Genomic DNA, 25,806 nt, shown 5'->3' on the forward strand with positions numbered 1-25,806 from the left:
GTATAGGAAAGAGCTGGGTTTACAGCCTGAGACGGATAGACGGATCCCGGCACGGCCAGCAGTGCGCGTCCCCATTTATTCGGTGGGAGCGCAGCCCCGCGTCCCTCACGGCCCCTCAGCTTCCCTCAGGCTTCGCGCCTCCAGCCGTGAGATTGGCGGGAAGAGCAAGGGAGCCAGGGGATTGGCTGGAGGAGCAGGGGAGCCGCACGATTGGTGAAGAGGCGGGATGGGGGCGGGGCTTGGCGCCTCGAGAAGGCGGGCGGGTCGTGGCCGCGGCTCCCCTCACACCTCAGGATGCCGAAGGCCGAGGAGCTGGCGGGGAGCGGCCCGGGGAGCAGCCCGGAGGAAGAAGAGGAAGAGGAGGGAAAGGTAAGCTCTGCTCTGGGGTTGCCAGGACGTGCCTGCTGGCTGTAGTTTTCCTGAGTGAAAGTCGCCCCGTAGGACGGGACGGGCTCTGTGGGCCCTGGGAATGGTGGGTGCTGCTGGTGAGCACAGGCACTGAAGGCTCAGGGGGAGGCCTGCGGCTTTTAGGCCACGCTGTTGAAACTGGTGATCTCTCTCTCTAGAAAAGGAAGAAAGAAATGCCTTTGAAGTCAGAGAAAAGGCCCAAAACGGAGGCTGGGCCTTTGAGAGTGGCAGCAAAGCCCCAGGGATCAAAGCCCCAGGGCCAGGACGGTGAAGAAGAGGGCATGTTCCAGGTATGGAGGGTGCAGCCCCCTTCCTCTATGTGCTCCTCTTCGTACCTTCCTTTCGTGGCACAGGTCTCCTCCTCCTGTGTAACTGAGTTGGCTTCTTGGGATGCCTGCTGCTCCCTCGCTGCTCCTCTGGTGTTGTGAACAACCCTGTGGGCTGCAGAGCAGCTCGTTGTGGGGCAGGGCTCAACGCTGGCTCTGTGTTCCTGCAGATTGGGAAGATGCGCTACGTCCGAGTGTCCTGCTTCAAGGGGAAGGTGCTGGTGGACATCAGGGAGTTCTATATGGACAAGGAGGGGGACATGAAGCCGGGGAGGAAAGGTACTGCTGGTTTCTCACTGATGGGTCACTATTCAGCTTAGACCTCTTTCGCTTTGGCACTTATAACGATGACTTACCAGCTTGCCTTGAGGTTCACAGCCCCAGACCATTACACTGCTTTTCTCTCCTGCCATGAGTGCTGTAGGGCTCACCAAAGATTCAGCTCCTGTGAGACAAATTGAGGAATGTTTTGATCCTTGCTATTGATTTTTGTGTTAAGGCAGATGAATTTCTTTGAGCTTGGTTTGCTCCATAACCACTAAGCACAGTTTTCCTTGCAGAAATTAATTCCCTTCAAGGAAGAGGCTGCTATAAATTACTCAGAGGGAGCTGCTTACCCTGGAAGTTGGGAGCAGAGCAATGAAATCTTTCTGTGCCCATTGGGGTGGAGAGGGAAAGGAGCATTTGTGGGCACCTTCCAAGGCTGCAAAAAGCATACTTGCAACTGAAGACAGAACATCTATTAGCTAGAACAGAAATCAGGAGGAAATGTTTTTCATTTAATTAATGCCTCTGCTGTTTTTCTCAGGAGTTGTTGGCCCCTGATTTTTATCTAGAGAAATTAATAAAGCTCAGCCCTCATTCTTTAACAAAGCCATAAGGAACAAGTTGATAACGTTTAGCTGGAACCCACTCTGCAATTCCATGACTGTATTCCTTTCCTAAAGGAGAGGGAAGGGAAATGAAGACCTTATCTCTACTGGTCTTAAAAATAAAAAAACCAGCTCTTTTCTAGAGTTTAAGCTATAGTCGTGGTTTCTTGTTAGCAGCAGCTTTTCTAAATAGAGCTAGAGCTGGCATTTCCTTTGGGTGGTGGAAAGGATGGTTCTCTAACTGCTGGGTAGAGCAAGGCTTTCCTAAAATCTCTTTCCAGCTCATGAAGGTGGGAATTTTCCTAGGGAACAGACTAAAGAGGCTGCAGAACTCCTTGAAAGGCAGCTTGATCTTCTATTCTCACACAATGCTTTTGTGGTAGCACTGAGTACTTGCTGATATGGATACTGAAGCACTGACACAATTGCTGTGCTCAGCAGGCTGCCCCTGTTTCTTTTCTGGGCTCAGGCTGCACCTTTTCCTTCTGTAACTCTTTTGAAGGAGCTGCTGTGGGATGCTGCTTGATGCTGACTGCTTGCTCTGAACGCCCTTTCTGCTGTTTCCAGGCATTGCTCTCTCTGCAGAACAGTGGAACCAGCTGAAAGAGATAATTCCTGAGATTGATGCTGCAGTCAAGAAATTCTGAGATGAAGGATGTTGGACGTCTTCAATCTGTTTCCTTCCCCTGGAGTGAGCTGAGAATGATAGGGCCAAGAAATCTCACCTGGAGCTTTTCCTTGGCCATGTGAGGTTTTCTGCACTGAGGTGGTGGTAATGAAAATAGAAGCGTCTCTGACACTTGTAATGAGCACGTGGAACTTGAACCAGCGTAAGGTTTTCAGCCCCTCTGGTCTCAAGCTGACATGAGATCCGTGCTGGTGAGGAAACTGAGCAGCTCTGAGTGCTTGGGAGGACACAGCTGCAGCCTGGCTTTCCAGGGCTGCCAGTCTGCAGCTTTGGCTGCTCTGCATCTTTTCTGTCCTCCACTTGGTTGAGTGCTGAGTAAGATGGCTTATATACCTCAAGTCATCATCTTTTCTATCTTTTCTACTTGCCATTCTGGGTATTTCAAGTATTCTCTGTGCTGTTGGGATTTCTCTTTGATATTTTTTTAATATTCTTGGAGTGAAGAAAGTTGTTATACTTCAGCAACTAGTTGGTTTGTAGAGGGTGAACGTGCACAATAAATGCATTGGCATTACAAAGAGTTGCCTGCCTGTGAAACACTGCACTTCAGCTCCTTGTTTCAGGTGTGTATAGGTTGCTGTTCTCCTTTCAGGAGGAGTGCTCTGTCCTGTTTGTTCTCATACATTCCCAATACTCCTGTATAGAAGCAGTCAGGTAGCAGCCTGCTCCAGGCCGTGGGAAGGAAGAATGGGAATCACTCAAAGGAACTTTGGAGGCTTATTAAAGAGGGAAATTCAAAGCCTAAGATGGCAAGCTACGGGAAGAATAGAGAGAGGGTATTTTCTGCTTGGGCTCTAAATGGTTCACACTCCAGGATCAGCTGCAGCAAGCACAGCCCTCCTCAGCAAGACTTCTCCAGACTTTGCAGCAGCCTGCGTCTTCTGTCTATTTTGGGTTCTCTCCTTGCCCTGGTTTCCATAGTATCCGAGCGCTTCCTGCTCTTAAATATATCCCTGTGACACTTGCAACACCTTGGTGGAGTAGGAGGTACTGAAGCCGTTGCTCTGTAGAGGTGCTGGGCTGTGACAGCTCGGGACTGAGTGGAAGATGTGGGGCGGAGCTGTGAATTGAAAGTAGGCTTTCCTAAAGGCTGAGTTCCGAGCTGCTGTCACTTCCAATAGGGAGAGCAAGAGGGGGTGAGGGGAAAAAAACCATCAAACCATCTCAGCTAAATGTTGAAGGGCTCAGGGGGTGCGAGGATGGGCAGCTCAGTGACTGCTGCCTTCCCCCTCGTCCTGTGCTCACATAGCAAAGTGCCACGGCCCTCTGGCTGGTGAGAGCACTGGTGTGCTGCTGTGCTGTGTCACACAGCCGGGCTGCTCTTGGAAGTCTGGCAGTCCTTGGGCTGAGAGCTCTTGGCTGTGTGTGATTGTTAAGAGGTTTTGCTGCTGCTCACCTCGGTCATCCTACAGTGAGTGTAGGGCTGTCAGTCCTGATGGTCGTTCATCAGTGCGTTCTCCTAAGATGAAGCTTTGTGTGTGGGCAGGGCTGCAATTACTGCTGTCCAAGCCCGACTCCTGCTTCCATGGCAGAAAAGCTCTGCTGGTTGTTAAGGCTTGCTGTGTACTCCTACTGTGTGTGCCAAAGCTATGAACCCGTGATGCTGGGAAGGCTCAGTCGTTCTCTCCCAGCCCTGGGGAACCAGATCAAAGGTTGTAAAGCAGCCATTTCCATCCACGATGCCCGGTCCGGGAGCAGTGGCCGAGTTTCTGAAAGCAGCTGCTGCTCGAGGGGCAGAACTGTGGGCTGGTTGGTGCTTCAGCATCACCCCGATGTAGCAGAGGTGGGAGCGGCCCAGGCCACCCACAATGTGCTGCTTTTCCTCTGCTGCCTCGCAGCATCACCGCAGCTGGAGGAGCTGCTGGGACAGCAGCCCCCGTTGTCACACAGGGAGGCAGGTCCGAGCTCGGCGGCGGCAGCAGCTGCTCCGCTGTGGCTGCACCTCACCCGGCACGGCCTGAGCGGGGTCAGCCGGGATCCGCAGCCAGGACGGAGCCGCGCCGCACCGCTTCCTCCCCGAGCATCGCTCGGAGCGCCATCGCCCACCGCCGCCCCGCAGCGCCTCCGTACCGCCGTGCGCCGCCAGAGGGCGCCATAGCGCGCTCCTTTGTGGCTGCGCGGCGGCGGCGCGGGCGGCGGGGCCGTTCCCAGGCGCGCTGCCTCCCCCGTCCGCCCGCAGCCGCGCCGGGCGCGGGGCATGGCCAGACTCCGCGAGGGCGAGGCGAGGAGGCAGCCGCAGCCGCCGCCGCTCCCGCCCGCGCCGCAGCCCCCGCCGCCGCGCCGAGCCTCCCCCATGAGCAGCAGCGGCGGCGCGGAGCCCCCCGCGCAGCCCGACAGCATGAAGGACCTGGATGCCATCAAGCTCTTCGTGGGGCAGATCCCGCGCAACCTGGAGGAGAAGGACCTCAAGCCGCTCTTCGAGCAGTTCGGCAAGATCTACGAGCTCACCGTGCTCAAGGACCGCTACACCGGCATGCACAAGGGTGAGGGGTCCCCCGCACGCGGCGGGGCACGGCCTGCTGGCGGGGGCGGCTCCTCGTGGGTCCTGCGGGGCCACCCCACGCGCGACCCCCGCGTTCGGCAGCCGACCCCCCCTTTCTGTTCCACCTCCCCTCTTTCCCCCCCATCCTTGCCTCCCTCAGGTGAGGGTCGGCGCCCCGAACCGCCGCCGAGGGGCGGGGATGGGGTCGGCACCGAGAGATGGGCCACACCGGGTCGTGCTGCGGCTCCGCGGCTGCCCCCGCTGGGAGCCGGTGCTGTGACAAAGGGTCGGTGTGCGGCTGGCCGTGTCGGGTCACGGCCCGTGGTGGGCAGGTCACGGCCGGAGGCGGCGGGTCGGGAATCCCGCGGTACGGAGCAGCGGTTTTCCCTGTGCTCTTTTTCCCTGTGCTCTCGGCCGTCCCTGGCTGCGATACAGCAGTGCAATGGTAAAGTCTGCGTAACAAAGAATATTAGCGGTCGGTGTGCCATTTACCGCGGCCTTTGGGAGAGATGAGAGGGGCCTTATTGAGTGCCGAATTGCTGAAAGACCTTTAGTAGATGCAAAAAAAAAAGTTCGGGATGGCTTGTTTAGCTACAGTTGTTGTGTTTGAAAGCCGTGTTTTGAATAGCCGTCGTGTTCTGCGTGTCAGCTCCCTCTGTGGAGCCGTTCCAGCTCACCCTTAGCAGGTGTTTAGGATCTTACAATCACCAGCTCAGGCACTGAATGGGAATGCACAGAGCCCATTTGCTGTGCCGTTTGATGTAGTGATCTCAGCACCACTCCCTGGCACGCTCACATCGAACCTGCAGGGAACCCACAGTAAGTACCCTTAAAGTTGTCAGTGCTCAGCCTGGGGAGCTGTGCCCTCAGATGCTTTGTGATGGAAGGAGTGTGAGTCGCATCCAGCCCTGATGCCTTTGGTTTCTTCTTGTGGAGAAAACTTAAAAAACGCAGCAAGCCCAGTGCTTCTGGACTGAACAGAGAGGGAAAGGGGATGCAGAAATGTGAGTTTATTTCCAAGCAAAAAGTCTAATCTAACCCCAGTGGAAAAATAGAAAAGTTCCTAATTGAAGCCTAGCAGAGTTGGGCTGGTTTGGATTTAGCCAAAGGTGTAAATATGACTTAGAACCAAGATGTTGTATGTGTGTGTGCACAAAGCTCAAACCTGTGACCATCTGACGGTAAGCAGTGAGCTTTCAAGGCTGGAGGGAAGAGAATGGACCCCAGGCATGAGGTGATGGCACCTTTCATTGCAGTTGGCTTATTGAATATAGACTGTGTGGTCTGTGGTTGTGTTTCTGGAGCCAGATTCTAGAGATCAGCCACTTAGATATGGGAGTGAAGAAATCAGACACACAATCTAGGCATCCCTGGTCCCACTGTTCCTCGCTGTGTTGGTGCAGGAGCTGCTCTGCTCCCTGTGTTATCAGCAGGGTGTTGGCAGTGGGACCCAGTCGGGGCTTTGCATCCCCAGGGCCATGGAAGGCTTTGGCAGGTCCTGTGCACCGATCCCTGCACCGTACAGAAACCATCATCATCCTTGGTAGGTTGAAATATTTTCTCTCCCCGTGTTTCCAGATCCAACTGACAGCTCACAAGCATCTTCCATCTGCTTTTTCCTTCTCCAAAATGGGCAGAAGCACTCATCTGAGAGGCCAGCACTGCTGGCAAAGACCATCAGCTTTTCTTGCAGCCCCTTGCAGCTTGACACCAGGAGCTGAGCAGCTCCTTCTGCTTCCAGGGTGGAAGGAAAGGTGGGAAAAAAAGGTGCTCTTTGTGCCCAGCCAGGGGCAGTAAGCTGTGAGTTGGGCTGTGGAATCCAAGAACCAAACCTGTGGGCTGTTCTTCACGTTTGAAGACCTGGTGAATTTGGTGGAGGCAGATGGAGACATGAACTCAGTTCTGACATGGTTTTGGTAGTGCCTGTTTATTAATGGTCTCAGTAACCTGGCTACTGGTAGTTGGTACTGTTCCAATTCCCTGATATTATTTATGAGGCAGCGTTTCTATTTGTGTTAATCACAGGTACATTTGCATGTTAATGGCAGTGTTTTCCTTAATGCTAATGTCTTTACAGAAAGAGCAGGGAGCTGTTTATTAGAGCAGGCTCTTGGAATGGGTCAGAGGGCTCTGAGCAGGGAGAATGGAGAAGAAAATGCTGTCCCCAGTTTCCAGGATTGGGCAGAATGCAAGGAGTGCTCTCATAGATGGATTTCCTAGCAACGCCCGTGGGAGAGGAAGCAGGGAAGCTGTACTGTGAGATATGGAGCTCAGCTGCTGGGGAACGGCAGGACAGGAGCAGCCCCTCTCATGGGGCATCTGGAGACAGGTGAGTGAGTGACTTTTCCAAAGGACAACAACAACCTCATCCTCCTGTGCCTCACTGGCAGCTGAGTTTTGACTCAGCTTCTGTAGGCTTGAAGATAAGCAGCCTGCTGACTCCATGCTTCCCCTGCTGTAGTGTTTGACAAGATTTTAAATGCTAAGTTGAATCTGGAAGGCCCTCTCTTCTGCAAACTGACAGCCTTTTCTTTCAAGGCTTTGGGCTGCCGATGTCTGGAGTAACATTTAGGATCTGTAGTGATTGAAATCCCAGAGTCCACGTGTGGTTTGGAGGTAGAATCAGGCACGGCGTATCTTCTTTTCGCTGCAGCATCTTGCAAGTGGAACAAGGCTGGGTTCTGCTTGCAGGGAGCTGGAAACCCTCCTGCAGGCTGTGGGAGGTGGATGGGCAGGTAGCAGTTTGACGCAGCTCAGCCTACGCGCGGTTCTCAGAGAGCAGCACTCACACAAGCTGTGCTGCCACCCCTGCAGTTAGCCAAGGGCCGTGCATCCCATTGCCTCTTAGAAGCAAAGCCAAAATGTGATGAAAATGCAAGTCTGTCCATTGAGGGGGCATCCAATGCTGGGGGGTGTGAGACCCACGCGTGGTGTGGTCCCAAGGTGAAGCTGTAATTTGTGGGACAGGAATTGGTTTCAGCTTCAGACACCTGGTAGACGTATATCCATACAACCTGTGGAGTGGGTTTCCTGCTAACTTCACCATCCTGTTTCTTTCAGTGCCCAACCTCCCTAAATTTCTGCCCCCTGACTGTTTTTGCTGTCTTCCTGTGCTGCAGACCGGCCTCTGAAGGCCAACGACTGGTCGAGTCCATCCTCCCCTCCTGCTTATCTTTTTGCAAGGTTTAATGAACTAATTACTCATGGTCACACGCACAGGGGAGCTGAAGGAGAGCAGGTGCCAGAGGGTGGCAAAGCAAAGCACTGCCATCAATAAATACTCTCTCTGGAAGACAGAGTTGGCCTCCTGTGAGGTCTCTGTGCAGTAGCAGTGTGCCATCATTCTCCATCTCAATGGACAGCCTGTGCTGGGATTTTCAGTTGGACGGTGTTTGGTTTCCTGAGAGCCCCAGGGCTCTTTCAGCACCATCTCAGCAGGCACAGTGCTCTGGGTGCTGGAAGTGTCCAGAATGCCATAAGCATGGTGCCATTGACCTGAGTCTGATGTTAGCTAAAGCAGGAAGTGCAAAACAGGAGAGACTTGGGCCCCTTTGCATGAAGTGAGAAAGTGGTTGCTTTCTCACTGCTGAGGGGAGTAATGGGGAGAGAAGCACTCTGCTCTCGTCTTTTCTGGGAGTCTCTGTAAGGCTGAGTTGTAGGAGGAACCCACCAAAGCCACGATAAGCAGGGTCCTGTCACAGCATGGAATCCCTTTCTGCTTCCATGAGCTTCTGGTACTTCTGCAAGCTTCATTGGTGCTCTGCTTACTGGCTGCATCCTCAGGAGTAGCAAGAGATAATGTCTCTTCAGAGGGAAAGATGTTTTCCCCCAAGTATTTCCATTGACAGGCTTAGTGCTTCTGGAAAACCCCTTCCTGCATTTCTGACCAGGGCTTTGACTTCTGCATCCCATCTCCAGCACATCTGGCTGTGGGGGGACAGCAGTCGTGTTGTCCAAAGGTTGCAGCTGACCTTCTTTGCTCCCTGCTCTTCACAGCCTCCTGGATTTCTGCTGCTTAGAAGCAAACGTGAGCTGCTCAGGTACAACAGGTTGATGAGCAGGGTTTTGTATGAGGTTAATGCAGACTGATCTCAGTATAAACATTGTGTGATTCGTCCCAGCCCTGCAGAGCAGCAGACCATTGCAGTGGGTGGAAGCAGACAGAAAAGCATCTGTGTTTGGAACTTTGGTAACCAGGCTTCTGAATCTGGGGTTTGGGCTCTGTGGTTACACAGGTGCTTTTGAGGGGTGAGAGGAAGCAAAGGGGTGCATCTCCCCCAAACTGAGGCTGGCTGCCTTTGCTACCTGCATGTTTCCTGTCCCTGCTGTGTTTGTTAAATAAGCTGTGGATCCCACATCTGGCCTCGGTGCAGCATTCTCGGTTCCAAATGTGCGCAATAAGGGGCTTTAATTCCCTGTTAGAGGCATCCAGTACTTTATGTGTGCTATTCATGGAGGGTGGTGGCTTTGTGTTGTTGTTTTTTCTAGCAAGAGCTGTAAGGACAGCTATGATTTGCTCAGCTGCAGCAATTTCTGGGAGCCGGGACGGAAGAATAGCATAATCCCGCTGCCATGGGTTGGGATTGTCTTGAGCAGCTGGCTTCCACATGGCCTAAAAACATTCTGTACTGCGGAGCAGAGGGAGAGCTCTGTGCAGGCTTCGTCCTGTGCCCACCGCTGGATCCGTAGGGCTCTGAAGTGGCTTTGGAGGCAGAAGAGCAGGCTTTGTTTGGGCTGTACCGATGCATCTGTGAGCCCAGCTCAGCCTTGGGCACGTTGGCATTCAGTGCCAGGCCGAAGGGACACGTCTTGCTTCTGGTTAGGATGGGAAATGCTGCTGGGAATAGGAGGGGGATGAGTGAGGGAGTCACGCATCTGAGTCTGTTCTCCAGCCTCATCTGAAACAACTCAAGTGACAGAGCTCCAGGCACTTCCCCAGGGAGATCATTCCACAGTCTAATAAATTTCCCTCTGCTAGGACATGTTTCTTGATAATCAGCCAATTTTTCTTCCTTTGGTTAGTTTCATTTGATTGTTCTGAGCATCAGAGCACCCAGAGATGATCCCTTTTCTTCCTCGAGGGACTACAATTCTTCCCCTCATCCCAGATTCCAGTTTTAGGCTAAGATGTTGGGTCAGACCTTGGCTGAGAACGTCAGGATCAGGCCTTTTCCTTATGCTTTACATCTCACTTCCTAAGTCAGTGCTTGCAGAGTGCATTATGCTTTGCTGTTCCCTGTTTCCCCCATCATGGGTGGGAATATGGCACAGAAAGCCAAGCTGTGGCTTTCTAGGGTTCCATGGTGCTGGATCGTGATGCTTCTGTATCTCAGATGCTTTTGCTTTCTCCATGACTTATTTTATTTTGTATCAATAGCCGTACTGGTCCCTGCACCCTTCTGTTCTTTGTGTCTTGGGCTGTTTTTCCACAGGCAGTGTTACCCTGCTTTTTGCTCTCCTGTTGTTTCTCACTTTGCTCAACACCTATTTCAAACTGATGTGATTCCCTGGGACCCCTTTCCGTGGCTTAACAGACCTTGGATGAGACCTGCAGGCCTTTTACTGTTATTTTTTTGCCTTTTTCCCCAGAGACTGCAGTACCTCTAGATTTCATAACATTTGCTCCTTTAATTAGCAAACCTTCCACTTTTCCTCTGCTAATGAAGAAGTCAGGTCTCACACAAGGGCTGTCCTGGGCACTCCATCATTAGCAGGACAATTGGAGCACAGATCTGCTGGCACAGGCCAGTATTTAGGTACCTTGGTCACCTGTTCTCACCAAAGAGAAATACTGTGTTGGTGTGCATCTGCAATTGCACGTTTAACTTGACGCTTGCTGTGTCCACTGCAGGTTGTGCATTCCTCACGTACTGCGCCAGAGACTCTGCTATCAAAGCCCAGACAGCACTGCATGAACAGAAGACTTTGCCAGGGGTAAGTCCCAGCACATTGTACTGACGAGCAGGGGTTGCTGGGGAGGGAGCAGGGGTGTAAAAATGGCTTGGGAAAGAGGAGTGCTCTTTGTCTGTCCTACCAAGGCTGTCCCATGTAATTCCAGCCATCCCTATTTCTGTTCCTTGGTCTCAGTGGTGGGATGTGGCACCTCCAGCTATGTGTTGCTGTCACTAGGGAGCTGTGCTGCTCTTGGGGTGATGTTTGTGTCCTCGGCCTGCACAGCAGCCATGCTGGGAAGCTGATAGGAGTCACAACAGAAGGTACCAGATCCTTTTCTTCCAAGAGTGCAGAACTCGTTGGTCCATCTGCTGCCAGTCTGCTGGAGCCTTTAAGGTGCCTGGGCACTTTGTTGGGTGGATCTGTGCTGATCTCCGTCAGCTTCTCAGAGGAAGAAACGTACTTGGCATATCCCATAGTTTGGAAAAGCAATGAGTTATACAGATGAAACCAATTCTGCTGAAGTAGCTGTGGCTTATCCCTCAGGTGAGACCTGCTCAGTTTACATCTGTGCAGAGAGCAAAGTGCAGTAGGGATCCCGAGCAGCCAGGTGTTTTGGGTCAGGTCCCTCATTGCAGGCAAGCCTCTGCTTCCTTGGGACCTGCTGGTGAGCTGGCAGTTTTGAATCCCTGCCATTCCTGCTTCTGTGTGGTGTGAGGGCTTTGACTGGGCAATTCCCTTGCTGTGCTGAGAGGGTTGAGCAAACGCATTGGAAAGATTCATTTGTAGTTGAGTAGGTGGAGGAGCTGGGTACTTGTAGACAGAAGCTCACAGGAGGCCCTGAGTGCTCAAGGCAACAGGATAATTAATGTAAACCAGGGGTCTCTGGAGAAGGGTTAGAAATTCTTAGCCATAATGTTTCCTCTTTAACCCATACAGGTCCAGTCTGCTCCCCTCCCATCTCCCAGCTCCCCTGAAGACCTTCACACACACACACACACACATTTTCCTGTTTGTGTATCTGTGCTCTCTTTTCCCATGGGCTGGCATTAGAGGGACAGAAAATGTGCCTCTCTTGATTGCCACTTGATAGAATCTTTACAGTTTCAGGTTATGTGAGGACAGCAGAGGGGCAGAGTGCAGACAGCCAGGTTCTCAGCTGCCATTTGAGTTAATTCTGTGTAATCTGCTGTGTGCAGTGGTCCCGGGCAGAGCAGGCAGACTATAAGAAATAGCTGAAGGATGGAGGAGCAGCTGTGATGAGTCATGGTACAGCACTGTGACACAGCCACGTCCCTGCCCAGGGTTAGAGACACCCTGACAGGTTATTCCTGAGAGGCTCAGCGCGTTCAAAGCAATCTCAGTTTTGCTGCATGCCTGCATCGGGAATCTTTTGCATGGTCTGCTGTGTTTGTGCTGGCAGTGCTTACAGAGCCCTGCATGGGGCAGTGCTTAAAGCAGCAACACAAAGCGCGTTCATTTGGGGTGTGATGATCTAAATGTGATGATCTGTTTTGTTAAGGGAGGTGTAAGAAAATGCAGTGTGTGCTAGCTGAGTGCTTCCAAACATGTGAATCTTGAGACAGTTAATGAGCAATGTGCTGTAATTAAGCTTCGGGATTAAGATACAGATGAACTGTGCTGTATTTGGAGCTGTCGATCTTCAGGCTGGCAGCTTACTGCTTTATCACGTTGCATTCCTCTTTTGGGAATTCCTTCTGTGAACGAGAAGCAGGAGGTCATTTGACCACTTCATTCATTGGTCATTTAGAGATGGTCACCACCAGAACGAAACAGGCCTCTGTTCTGATTTGGGCAGAGTTGATCTTAGCATGGATATGGGCTGCTTGACCTGAGGCAGCTTCCAGCCCCCTCTTCTTAACCTGGATTGCTTGTTTCCTTAGAGTATCACCCATCCCAGTTGGTCACAGAGAATATTCTGGAACTTAGACACAGGCAGGAGTGCTGGGTAAGTGATTGTTTCCCTGCTGTGGGAGCAAGGCTGTGACATTTCTTCTGTATGCATTCACAGCTAGAACGTCTTCTCAGGAACTATGGCAAAAATTCTCACCAAAAATATGGTGAGGACCCAGCATAAGACGGAGAAGGGAACTTAGTGGACCACAGCTCTGGGATTTCAGTACATGGGCTGTGGTCTGCATTTTTTTTTTCATTTTACCCATTTAATGTCTTATTACTGCAAAGAGAATGGCAGGCAGAAAGTTTAAGAACGCATGATGTTGGTGTGGGGATAACAAACTTTAATCTGAATGCATGGCCAGGGATCAGCACCTTCAGAGGCAGCAAAGACTGGAACAGACATACCATGGCTTTGTTGGTTGTCCTACTCTTGCTGTTGTATTGCAAAGCAATGAATGAAGTTCTCCTCATCGTTGGTCACAGTGCAGTGTCAGACTGGTGGTTGATCTCAAACAAATGACTTTCTTGGTCTGTGTGGTAATGACAGGCTTAGGGAAATGCTGTGAAATGGTTTCTTGTTGGTCCTCAGGCTGTGAGCATGCAGCTTGACAGGTGACCTGGAGCAGGGCTGCTGGGTTCTCTTCCCACATCTATCACTGGGTTTGCTCTCTGCACTCACACGTGTATTGCCTGTGCCCTCTGGGTTGGATGTGAGGGCTGCCAGCCCTAGGAACACTGCCACGTTGCTCCAGCAGTGTCATGTCTGCAGTGTGGCTGTCCTGAGCTCTTAAATGGCTGCTGATTACTGTAGGTTTTCTGCATAAATCAGTAGCAGTCACCATGGTCTCTGTTGGCTTTTATGGTGTTTCTGGCAAGTTCTCCTTTTTGGGAATGAAATTCTCTTTGCGCTGTGACTTTTATTTCGTCTGTTTATCTTTAAATAAGTGGCAGCTAAATAGAACCCAAGTGTTAAACTCAAAATAGCTTGTTTTGGACAGTAAGATTTAGCATCTTTTTCTGAAAGTAGCCAGATTTTCAGTTCACACTCCCTTTCCTAAGGCGCTGGTATACTCGGGGTGTAAAGCAAGGAGGCTGTCAGCTGTGTACTGCATTATCTGAAACTTGTTGTGTTCAGAGGTACAGAACACCTGTGTTGTCATCAGAACTGCTGCCAGTCCAGTCTGGAATTAACAAGTGCTTGCATTCTCCCTTGGGAAGGGAATGATGGAGCTTCCTAGAACAGAGAGGTAAAGGTTTGAGGAAAGACAAGCAGCCCGTGGAGGCCGAACAGAAGCAGATTCTTTGGATCTGAAATGCAGAGAGAAAACCAATTTCTCGTGCTCCTTCTTAAATCTATTGTCCTCTTCAGCTGCCAGCCAGCCTAGCAGCATTTCACCTCCTTGCTGCTCCCTGGCTCAGTGAAATGATATTATATCTCAATAACCCATGCCTTTGATTCGTGATTGTGCCTTCACTTTGCTGAGTTCTGAAAGGAACTGGAGAGGTTATTAATGACACACAGTGATCACACACCAAGTTAAAGCCTCTTGCTAAGTGAAATTTGAGGGAAAAGCAGCCAGCTTTTCAATGTTTCGCAGAAACGCTTTGTGTTGCTTTTCATTTGCAGGGAGACAGTTGCAAATTACGTAAAATTGCTCCTGAAGAAGGGAAAGAAGAATGGAGGGAGAGAAGGGGAGGGAGGATTTTTTAAAAAGTAATTCTTCTGGCAAGATACAGTTACTGTTTTATTTCTATGCAGAACAAAGAAGGGCTTGCTGAAAGGTAGGCGAGTAAGTGGCAGAAATTGGTATTGATCCAAGCTGGGAATATGGGCAGTTTGAGAGCAGCAGTGGGGGCACTAAAATGCAGGGAAGGAACTCATGGATACAGCGAGGGCTTGGGAATGCAGGGCCACGGGAATGGAAAATTACGGCCAGCAGCAGCACTAGAGCAGAGAGAGACTCTGGGAATGCACCAGAGGTTGAGATGCAGCAGCAGTAACTCACATGGCTGGGCATCAGGATTAATGCAGAGACACAGCAGTGAGTGGAGAGCATCCCTGTGGGCAGGCTGTGCCTGCGCTGCCAGGACGTGGGCTGCCTCAGGATCCACAGCACGTGGTGGTGTGAGGGAACACAGGTGTCTGAGAGGGGCTGGTAGGGAGGTCAGAGCATCTCATTGTCCCCTTCTCTTTTGTCCAAGCAGCTGTGTGAAGCCAACGTGGAGCAGTATGTGTGAAATGGTTTCTCTGTGTGAACAGGACAGGGCATTGCAGCTGGCAGCACTGGAGTTGGTGCTGAAGGGTGCAGTGTGGGGTCTGAGTGTTGTCTGGGGGCTGATGCTGGGCTAACCTTGTTTGAGGTGGTCTTTGTGGTTTGAACCCTTGGGCAGAACAGGGAGCCCCTAAGCAGGCAGCAGCACAAGTGCCCATTCACTGCAGAGGTGAATGCAAATGCTCATTCTATCCAAGATTTGGCTCAAGGGGCTGAGAACTAACAGCAAGGCAAGGCAGCAGCCCTACGAAGTACACACCCTGAAGAGGCAGAGGGAGAGCAAGCTGCCAAGGCAAACATTGCAGCTTGCAGCCTACAGAATTGGAAGGATAAAGAAATTAAAGATCAGCACCCATTGCTATGTGCTGTTCAAAAATGCACACGCAGGTTCTGTCCTGTGCACAGGCACATCCTATCCATCCCTCCCATCCTCTCTAGACATTGCTGCCTTTTGCACAGCTGGGCTCTCATGACTTGTAGCACAGAGCTATAGCTTTTGTCTCCCAGAGCTGGCATATTTTCTGACAAGCTCACCTAAGGTGGTGGGCATGTTCCTGTGTGTCTCCTCTGCTATAGGAGAAATATTCCCAAGGTGAAGACAAAAGAAGATGTAGGAACATTCTTTTGCTATAGGAGAGGTGGAGAGGTAGAGCATGGTAATAGGACAGAAGGGAATCTTGAATGAAGGTGTGTGGAGTCATGGAATGGCTTGGGTTGGAAGGCACCTCTAAGATCAAATAGTTCCAACCCACCTTCCACAGGCAGGATTGCCAAACACTAACTCAGGCACTGGATCAGGTTGTGCAGGGCTTCATCCAGCCTGGCTTGAGCACCTCCAGGCATGGGGCATTCACATCTTGTCTGAGAAGTGGAGAAGTCCTGGAACAGGAAGCTCTGAGAAAGCAGGTTGTACCTTTCCCTTCTCATCCCATTCCCATTCAGATGTTGCCTTTGCTGCCCCACTAAGGCCCACGTGCAGCAGCCAGGAGCAGCACCAGACTCCTGTAGGACATTTCAGAAGGTCTCCTGCCCTGCTGCTGGACAGCTGTGCTACTGGCAGAGCTCTCTCAGTTGTGAAAGAAGGAGGTGCTGCCAGGAATCCCTGAAGATGAGGGGCAAGCAGCCTCTAAAATGGAGCCATGCAGAATCTCACTGACTGACACCTGCCAGCCTGCTGTAATCCCAGCTACCTGAACATTTTGAACCTGTCAGCCAGCTGTTCACCCATTGAATTGTGTGTTTATGTAGCTGGATGCTGGGCATCTTGTCCAGAAGCATGCCATGAGGAACAGTATTAAAAGCTTTGCTGCAGTCCAAAAAGATGACATCAACTGGCTTCCCTTGGTCAACAGCATGGGTAACCTTGTCATAAAGTAAATTAAGTTAGCTAAACAGATGAACCTGCCTCTTGAACCCCCTCTTGGCTATGACCAGTGACCACGTTGTCTTTCAAGGATTTCTCAGTAACTCCCAGAGTGATCTCTGTAATTCTGTCAGGAACTGAATTGATGCTGACAAGCCTGCAATTACCAGGGTCTTCCTTCTTGAAAACTGGGACAAAGTTTGCCAGCTTCCACTTGACTGGGACCTCTTCAGATTCCCCAGACTGTTGAAAAATAATTGAGAGAGGTCTTGCAATGACACCAGCTCTTAGAGTACTATGGGATGGATCCCATCAGGCCGTGTAGACTTGCATGCATCCATCTGGAGCAGCAAATCCTGCACAGGTTTGGAGTTGGATGGGGGTTTATCATTCCCACAGGCACAGTCCTGCAGCTCAGAGCTCCGGGGGTCCCAGGACCATCACTGCTGTGTGTCACCAGTGTGCTGTTCTTATTTAACATCTGCCAGGCTGGGGTCACCCATGAGGATAAGGGCAGCTGATCTGGAGGCATCTCTGAGTTTCTTACAGAATAATTCATCAGCGTCGCCATCCTGGCTGGGTGCCTATGGTAGGTTATTGTTGACAACCCTGCCTGTCCCTGCTGAAAAGCTGAAGTTTTCTTCCTTTAGCTTCCAGGGACACACTTGGTGTCCTAGCACCTGTAGAAAAAGATGTGAGGCATTTGGCATTTCCCTTTTCTCACCTTTAAGCCCCTTTGGCACTGAGCTCAGATAACAAGAAGAGATCAGAGCAATGGGGAATATCATCCAGTGTCCTCTTTGGTGCTCTGAGACATCAGGGAAGGAGCCCCACGAGAGCAGCCTGGCCATGGATCCCAGGAGCCTGACCTGATGATGTGTGCCTGCCAAAGCCACGCACGTGGCAGGGCTGTCTGTGCTACACTGAGCTGACCTCCCTGCTGCTTGTCTGATGCTAACTCACAGTAATGGTGCTGTCACTTCTGCAGGGCTATCAAGACGATGCAGAGGCTTTGAGTCACAGCAATAAGCTTCTTGCCTTGCTCCCAGAGCAGTGCTAGCTGGAGGGAGGACAAGGAGAGCTGACTGTGTTAAGGGAGAAGGAACACAGAGCAGTCAGTGCATGTGTATCGTGGCCATGCGCTCGAGTGGCTGCTTGCTGAGTCCTGTGTGCACTCAGCTTTGGAAGGAAAAGGAGAGAGCTCCCCTGCTCTGTGCTGGGGGAAAAGTACTTTCCAGAAAACCTGTGGGATGAGTTCCTCAGCTCTCCTTGTGACACAAAGCAGTGAGGTGAAAGCTCTCCAGCAATCTTTCTCCTTCATGTTGGAAGCAGAAGGCCATTGCTGTGTGGGCAGGAGCTGCGTGGTTTGGGCTCTGGACTTTATGTGTGACCTCCAACATCATCTCCCTTGGATTCTTCCACGTGGAGCACAGCTCTCATTATTATCCTTGTCTCCTTCTGAATGGCATTGAATGGGGATTGAAATGGACTGAATTCTTCAGCAGCTCTTAGAGCTGGGCTAGAGTGCTGCTCGTTGCTAATGTTGCTCATTTCTTCATGAAGGCAGATCCTTCTGAATAGGGCCAACACACCAGGGAAAGAGCAAGCAGGAGGTTTGGGCACCAGCCCACTGTATTCCCCACCAGGAGTTCAAATGAGCAAACCAGCATTTAACTTTGGGTGCACAGCTAGAATTGATTCCAATCATCGTGCAGGGCATCTTTAACTGGCCAGCAGAGGTCCAGCCCACAACCTACAAAGCCTGAAATCCCAGGACCTCATTCTGCCAATGGCCTTGGATGCCTTTTGGTTCCTGAAGTCCCAGAGGAGCCAGCCTGCATCATGTGTTTAATGCGCTCTGCCTCTGACCCACTTAACACTGTGAGGTTCCCCTGCATTGTACCTGGGGGGGCTATTCTACATAACTTAACTCCTAATTAATAGAGAGGCTTGCCCTGTCGTCCGTGGGGGCTATCTGCAGCCTGAAAGCTGGAGTAGCAAAAGGAGGGGCTCGCTGCTCCTCCTGGCAAACGTGGCTGCTGGGTTGCTGAGCTGCAGGCATTGCTGCAAACGTGGGTTTGGGGAGCAGAGCAGGGAGAGAAGCTTTGGGATGAGGGGTGGGCATCTGGCCCACGTGGGTCTGCTGGCGTGTGCAAAATGTGGCCGTGGTATTCTTCAGAAATGAACAAATAGGTTAAATTTTAATGCCCAGCTAAATAATTTAATGAGGAAAAATTAAGCTCAGCTTGTGAGGCGGGCGCAGCCTCGTAAATCATTTCTTTGTCCTGTGTGGCACACGTGTGTTCATGTATGTTTGTGTGGACTAGGCATGCAGGCCTGTGCACGTGCATTTCTGTCACTTGGGATCCAAGGCGTGCATGTGCTGCCTCTGGCTGTGATTGTGGGCCCATACAAACCTGGCTGTTGTGGGCTCAGGTGTCCCTGATTGCTGTGCAGCCTGAGGTGGTGACCAGAGAATGAAGGAATGCCCACCTCCAGAGTGTGGCTCTTCAGACTGAAAGCACGACCTGCCCGCCATCCTGCCTCTGAATAGCTTTCTCACGTGGAAGAGGTGATCTTTGGCCATCCTTTCTGTGTTCCCCATCCTTCTCTGTCCTGTTCCTATTGGGCGCAGAGCTCTTTGCCAAGACCTGTGTATGATTTTTATTTGCCACAGAGACACTTCCAAGGCCTTTGGTGATGAGTTAAAGCAGCTGTGGGCCCCCTTTGTATTTGTAGGCTCACATCTCTGCTTGAGAGGCCTTTGAAATTTTGTTCATCTTCAATGGCAGCGTGGGACTTGGAAGGATTAAAGCCATGCTCCTGCTCGTGGAAACCTCATGTATGCAGTTCTCTGCAGCCAGGGCCATGCCTGCCTCCCCCTCAGTTGGGAGCTCTCTCATTTCAGGACACAGCAGCACACACAGAATCCTGCTGTTCTCTTCCAACCCCAGCATCTGGACAAATTCCTCACGTCTTGTTTTCTCCCCTTTCCCCACCTCTTTGAGGGGCAGACGAGGACCAGAGCTCAGTGAGGGCAGTGTGCATCCCTTGGCTGTGAGCTTGGTGTGACACCAACGGTGAGTCTCCCACGCTGAGCTGTGGGGCTGCCAGGCAGTCAGAGGAAAAGCTATGGCTGCAGCCGTGGGGTGCAGTCCTTGCCTTCCCCTAGGATGCCTCAGCTTGCCGCAGCCAGGCACTGCTGGCAGGCTGGCACCACTGTTGACCCGTGGTGCTGCTCTGGCATCAGTGCTGGCACCTCTGCAGTCCTGCAGCCTGCGTGGCCGTGCTGTGGGCTCACCCCGCTGGGGCCTTGCAGGCTCTGGGGAGGGGGAAGGGGTGGACAGATGGACGGAGGGGGCCCCTCCCCGGAGATCATACCAAAATGTCTCTTTTCTGCAAAGCAGAGGGAATGCCCCCAAGAGCTGGTTTCTATGGCAACCACAAATGTCAGGTTCCATGCGGTGAATAACCGTTTCCATGACGACACCTCCTTTCCCCAAGGTGCTTGGAACTGGAGTGACAGCCCTTTTGGGGGAGGGGACGGGTGAGCTGTCCCCAGGTACTGAGCCCCCTTCTTCACCCCCCCCTCCTCCCCGTGCTTTTGGCTCCTTGCCCTAGGCTGTCAGCCCCAGCATCCCTGGGTGCCTCTGTACCCGTGCAGGGGGGAGTGATGCTCTTGGCTTCAGCAGCATCCCTTCCTCCCTCCCTGCCCCCCAATGAATTTGCTCCACATAGGAGATGAGATCCGAGCCTGCCCCTCCATCTCCCTCCCCATCTGTTTAGCTTAATCCTGGTTTTGCTTCCTGGGTAGAGACAAAGCTATTTCTCTGTGCTGCGGGAGAGGCAGGGAGGGAGGTGGGCAGCCACTCCTCCTGGCTCTGCACAGATCCCCTCTTCCAGACACACATCTGGGCTGCCTGCCCTCTCCCAGCCCAGCCCAGCCTTACGACCAGAGACTGCAGGAGCTGCCACATCTCAGCTGGGAGATGTGGAGCTTTCTGGAGCGAATTCTCACTGCCTCCTCCTGATCTCTGCCCCGCATCCCACGGAGCTCACGGGCTGAAGGAGATGCCGGGTCCTCAGCTGCAGCTCTGAGGCTGGTGAGTGCCAGTGCTGCACATGCTGGAGCCACCTGGCAGCAGAGCAGGATGTTGGGAGCTCTGTAAACCCATGCAGTTGATCCAGAGCAGGAAAGAGATCCTCAGCCTCTCCCTTTTCCCTGAATGACACAGCAAGTCCTGGCAGACAGGGTTGAAGCCAGCACTGCTGCCTACCAAAGAGGCCTTTCTCTGGGGTGCTGCCAGCCAGCTTCTGCAGCCCCACCTCACTCCTGGAGGCAGAGAGGGTGAAACCCAGGGATGCTCCCAGCTTTGGCTTCATCCTGCTTAAGATCCACCAGTCTGTGCAAGCCAGGTCATAGCCCTGGGTTGCCACAGGTTCTCTCCCATGCTCAGCCATCAGCTTGGCCTGCTGGCTGGCCCCTCTGTCCTGTTAGCTGCTGGGTTACCCAACAGATTTCCTCCAGCTGCTGTGAATACGGGCTCTGCTTTGGTTTTCTAACCAGCCTGGCTCAGTCACTGCTGTGACAGCAGCGTGTGTTTTGCATGCTGGCTTCTAAACACGTTTCAGTTTGTGACTTTTAAGGCCTGGTTTTGTTCTCTGTTTTGTTTCCTAAAAGGGAGGGTAGAGCATTGCTTGGCCTGCAGTTTGCCTGTGGGTCTGACCTGCAGTATTCCTGGTGGTTTTTGTGCTGTGAATGTCACTGCTTCAAGTCATTGTCAGCCTCTGTGAATGATGCTGTGAGACGTGGAGTGAGATGTGCTGTGTGGACATCTGCCTCATACAACAGTGCTCAGAGGCCATTCTGGCTCAGATGGATCCTGCTAGCCTGGGGAGGGAGCTGTGTTTTCCCTTTTTGGGCAGCATAGGACACACCAGTGCTGTACCATCCAGCTGACAAATGGTTTGCAAATCAGCCAGTTAAAGCTGTGGGTTACTTAATCCAGGTATTCCTGGGTAGAGCTGTCTGTCTGTCTTACCTGGAGAGTGCTCATGTCCTGTGGGCTGAGCTCTGGCTATTGCTGCTGGTTGAATCATTGCTGATGGGTACGAGAGAGGTAAGCAGCTCTTCACAATCAAAGCCAAGGATTTTTTGTCCCTTTCAAACAGTGCAGTAAGGAGACATTGCTGGAGAGCAGCAATGCCCTTCTTAGAGCCTCCCTGGAGCACAGAGCGTGCTCTGACTGCAGGGGGACTGGGGAGGGGGAAATGCAACCTGCCTGCTTGCTGCACTGCTAGTCACGTTCAGAGGCATTCTGCCTTCTGTCTGGAGGAAGCAGAAGTTTGTGCACACAGGGTATTTCCAGGAGATCCTGATTTCCTTTGGAAAACTCTGAAATCCACTTGGTCCCTTCTCCTGGGTTGCCATCACAGTGCCTCGATTCCCTTCTGCTGCTCTCCTGCCCTGCACAGCAGGCAGAAAGGGGCACCTGGTGCCATCAGCACTGTGTGCCAGGCACGTGGGCCATGCTCTAACCCTGTGTGTCTCTTTTCTCATTGCAGATGGCACGCCCGATTCAGGTGAAGCCTGCAGACAGCGAGAGCCGTGGAGGTAGTTGTCATCTCTCCTTGTTCCTCCCGTGGTGGCTTTGTGGTTGGGAGATGGAGCAGAGACGTGCAGAGTCCTGACCTGACCTCCCCCTCCCCGCAGTCTGTGTGAATGGTTGTTTGTATGTGGCACAGATTTAGGGTGGCTGATTCTCGTGCCTGCAGCTCACCTGTGACTGCTGGGCTGGCTCAGCCTCCCTGCACTCAGGACCCAAATGCCAATGGAGAAAATAGCATGTGATGGGGAGGCACTTCTGTAGGAGAAGGAGCCCGACTTTAAGGCTGAGATGGAGGAGCTGGCAGCCTGCAGTGAAGCAGCTTGCTTAGAGCTGCACCTAATGAGCAGTTCAGAGCTGGAAGACTGAGAACAGGAGAGTATTTCTGAAATTAATGGGGAGCTTACAGCAGCTCAGGCTCTTCCTCTGGGTGGAGAGGGTTTGCAGCTCCCACCCTGTCCAGATTTATGGATGTTTTGCTGCTTTTCCTTGTCTTACTGGTACATTGCTTTTCCCCTTTTTCCATTCCTGCATCTGCCTCTCCATGTGCTGCCTCTAAAAGCAGTTTGCTGGTGGGGAGGATTTGTGTGACGCTATTTGTTCCTGCAGGGCAGCATGTCCTGCGTGCTGTGTTTGGATTCAGAAGACTTTTATTTGGGATTTTCAGGGGTTGTTTCCAAGCAGTTGATCATTTCTAAGCAATTTTGCCTATTGCCCCAGCAGAAATGAGATATATTTTGTGATTTTTTTTTCACAGACGTGTGTATTTCTGTTTGTGTGATCCTCCTTTAAAAAACAGAAAGTTTATCAAGTCAGATATTTTGTTTTTTCAAACAGAATCCGTGGTTTTGCTGTTTTCTTGGGAAATTCAACACCTGGCTTGGACTGAGACCTGCCCATTTGTGTTCCCATTGCATGCCTAGCCATTCCACCAGATGTGTTTCATTGGACAGAACAGTTTCTCATACAAACATAGCTACCTGGTATCCCAAAATGGGTTGGAATTTAACATCTCTGGTGCTTTCATATAGAGCAGAAATAAGTCAATGGTGGTTTTGCTTTTCCTACAGAAGGGTGGGCTTCATTCCCAAAGAAAAACAGAAAATCCCACAGTGGCTCTTTAATTAATTGTTACCATTGCCTTGTATCATGGGCAGCATTCACCCCGAGGTGTCTTGGGATGCTTCCTCCCCCAGCAGAGCTGTGCAGAAGGCATACATCAGCTTTTAACATGTTCCTATTTCACCATTCTGAGAAGGATGATTTCTCTCCTGCAAAATCAATGCAAGAGTAGCAATTTTTTTGGCTCTCAAGGAAAAGGCACCAAAGAAGAAATCCCCCTTTTTGTCAGCACCACTGGTTTCTCATCCAAAAAGGCATTTTCTGTTTCCATTCCGTTTCACTTTAGGGTAAAAAAAAAAGTCTTTTCTGAGCAAACTTTGCCCTTTTTCCCCCTCTCTGTAGGGATTGCTCTTTTCCCAAGTGGGAATCTCAGCCTCAAGCCCACGCAGCACCCATGAAATCTGAATATGAGAGGAGTTCACTCCCCGTCTCTTCTTTCTTCTCTCCTTCACAATATTTATATTGCAAACATTCATTTTTCCCTGGAAATGTCAGAGCAGTGGTTGTTCTGCAGCTGTGCTGGGCTGGGCTGGAGAAGAGGGAGAGCAGACCAAAAGAGCTCATGTTGGGGAGCAAAGCAGGCAGGACTTTGCTTTGGAGGCAGGCTCCTGGTGTGGAAGCTCTAAGTGTATGAAAAGGGCCACGATCTCCAATGACTGCAAATGGCAGGGCATCAGCTCTGCTTCCCAGCAGCAGAGTGGAGCCAGGCTTTGGCTCCTGGACTACTTCTTATTGGAGGCTGCACATCCCCATAGCACTTTTATCTGGGAAGCCATGAGAATAGCTGGGAGGCTCTGAATACCTTTCTTGCTTCCAGCTTCATTGCAGAGCTCAGAAACTAGTGGTCCCCACAGGATCCACCACAGACTGGAATTTTCCCAGTAGTGGAAGCAGCTGGGTTTGTCTGACTCAGGTTGTTGTTTCTAAAGGTTCCTCTTGCAGTTCTCCTTCTTGCCAGAGATGTGGCCAAGCACATTTGCAGATCTGGAAAGAGCCATTCCCTGTAGCAGTAACCCCACACTGACAGGAGGTAAGAGGAAGATTTGGGCAGGGCAGAGCTGCTCAGACAAGGGAACATCAGTGGAGCTCTGATCTGCATTACCCTTGAAAGGAACCTCTGCAGGGGCTCACACCTCACAAATTAAGCACCCTGATTTAAGTCAGAGCACCATAATTTGTCTCCTGGTGTAAGGGATGTGAATCCTTGTGCCAGAGCAACTCTGGGAAGGTTGTGTGGGATAGCTGGATGCTGGGGGTTACTGCATTCTGCAGAAGGGATTTGCTAGGAAGAAGATGCTGCCTGCATGAATTCAGAGGACCTGTCATCCCAGTGCATACTGTGTCAGTTCTTCCCTCCTTCTGCTTCTGATATGAACCCAGGAGGACCAGCAAGAGATGGGCTGAAGGGGCAGAGGAGTTTGTCTGTGTTTCTGTGCTGTGCCAAGTCGATGTGACAGCTGGCCCAAGCCCATTAGCACTGTGTTAGAGGCAAGAACCCCCCCCTGCCTACCCAAGGAGGATCCTACCTGCCTAAATGTGGGACCCAACCCATCCACAGCTGCCTCCCCCTGCCCAAGTCCTGCTGCTGGGGGCTGCTGGCCCAGTTCCCTCCATCTGCAGGGCTGTGTGCTCCCTCTCTCGTGGCTGCAGCCTTCAGCCCCGTGGCTGTTCCCATGGTATCTTCATCCCGACCTGCTCTGCACTCTCCCTCCTCCCATCTGCCTGCCTGCGCCCAGAGCATGTTTCCATGGGAACTCAACAGCCAAGGATCAGAGACAATTTTCCTGCTTGCTGGACAGTATGGGGAAATTGCCAATCAGAAGGTGAAAAACAAGATCTGGAGAGAAACAGAGGACAAATGAGTGGAGGGGGGTGTGCTGTTACCAGGAGGGAGTCCTTTTGGAGCTGTGACCCGCAGCCGTGGCTCGAGGACGACAGCTGATTTGGGATCCATCCTTGGGAGTGGTGACAGCAGACATCAGGTGAAGGCTGTGGGGATTCAGGAGCTGCAGGGATGGCTCACCGCTATGGGCTGCCCCGACAGCTCTGGTTTCTTTCCCTGTGTGCCATCTTGGGAGCAGGGCTGCGTGAAATGAAATTAGCTGGGGAAAAAAAAAGAAAGAAGCCTTTTCTTGCATTGACAGTGATTTCACCCCATTCTGAGTGTTCAGAAGAGATTGAAAACCAATAGGTGTGGGGTTTTTTTGCCTTTAGAGCTTGAGTCTGTAGGGTAGCACGGTTCTAAGCTGTTCTGCATAGGCAGAGAAGCTGGAAATGTTTTTTTCTTCCAAATTCAAGCAAGAAAAGCTGACACTCACCAATAAAAACCAGGCTTCCAAAAGGTTCTGTTAGCAAACCCTCCCAAACAACAGAAGACCTGCAGCAAAACTGCAAGGACGGCGGCGTCTCGGTGGATCTTTCCCAAATGAGTCATCAGCCCAAAGTGGAACCATTCATCCAAGCCTTGGCTGGGGGCAGATGCTGCCGTAGTGCTGGTGCAGCCGTGTGGCACACGGTCTGTTTTCTCCCTTGCTTTTTCTGCAAGGGAAACGTGGCACGTGCACACTGCTTGCCCACGTTCTCATGGCAGAGCATTGGGAAGGCAGTGTGCTCGTGTGCCTCGGAGCTGGGGCCGTGTGAGCGTGCCGGGTGTCATCTATTCAACCACACACACAGCACAGCCCTGCAGCCCGTGCTGTCGCTCCCAGACCTGTTGTTTTTCAGGTCACTGCACTCAAACAGACTGCAGCTTCCTCGCTGTTTGCTGCGACGTGCGTCACGTTGCATTGGTTTTGTTTGAAGCCAGCCCCTCCGATCCTGTCACAATAAGGAGTCCTCCCAGTCCTCATCCAGC

The 25,806-nt window shown here is 51.8% G+C and overlaps 1 protein-coding gene across 9 annotated transcripts in view; it reads left to right on the forward strand.

The window, feature by feature from the left end:
• Positions 1-156: 156 nt before the first annotated feature.
• CELF5 (CUGBP Elav-like family member 5) overlaps positions 157-25,806 on the forward strand; it is a 34,917-nt gene continuing 9,267 nt past the window's right edge. For 2 of the 9 annotated variants that reach the window (XM_031604664.2, XM_031604669.2), the window contains exons 1-5: positions 157-369; positions 567-698; positions 905-1,013; positions 10,628-10,710; positions 21,790-21,841. In XM_031604664.2, the coding sequence (XP_031460524.1) occupies positions 295-369; positions 567-698; positions 905-1,013; positions 10,628-10,710; positions 21,790-21,841 (451 nt within the window). In that variant the 5' untranslated portion in view covers positions 157-294. Of the gene's footprint in view, positions 370-566; positions 699-904; positions 1,014-4,476; positions 4,778-10,627; positions 10,711-19,706; positions 19,787-19,839; positions 20,328-21,789; positions 21,842-25,806 lie in introns of those variants that run through there. The other 7 variants (XM_031604665.2, XM_031604666.2, XM_031604667.2 and 4 more) reach the window with 7 other exon arrangements.

Source organism: Phasianus colchicus, chromosome 28 (assembly GCF_987193195.1).
Source record: "Phasianus colchicus chromosome 28, bPhaCol1.hap1.1, whole genome shotgun sequence".
Taxonomy (NCBI): domain Eukaryota; kingdom Metazoa; phylum Chordata; class Aves; order Galliformes; family Phasianidae; genus Phasianus; species Phasianus colchicus.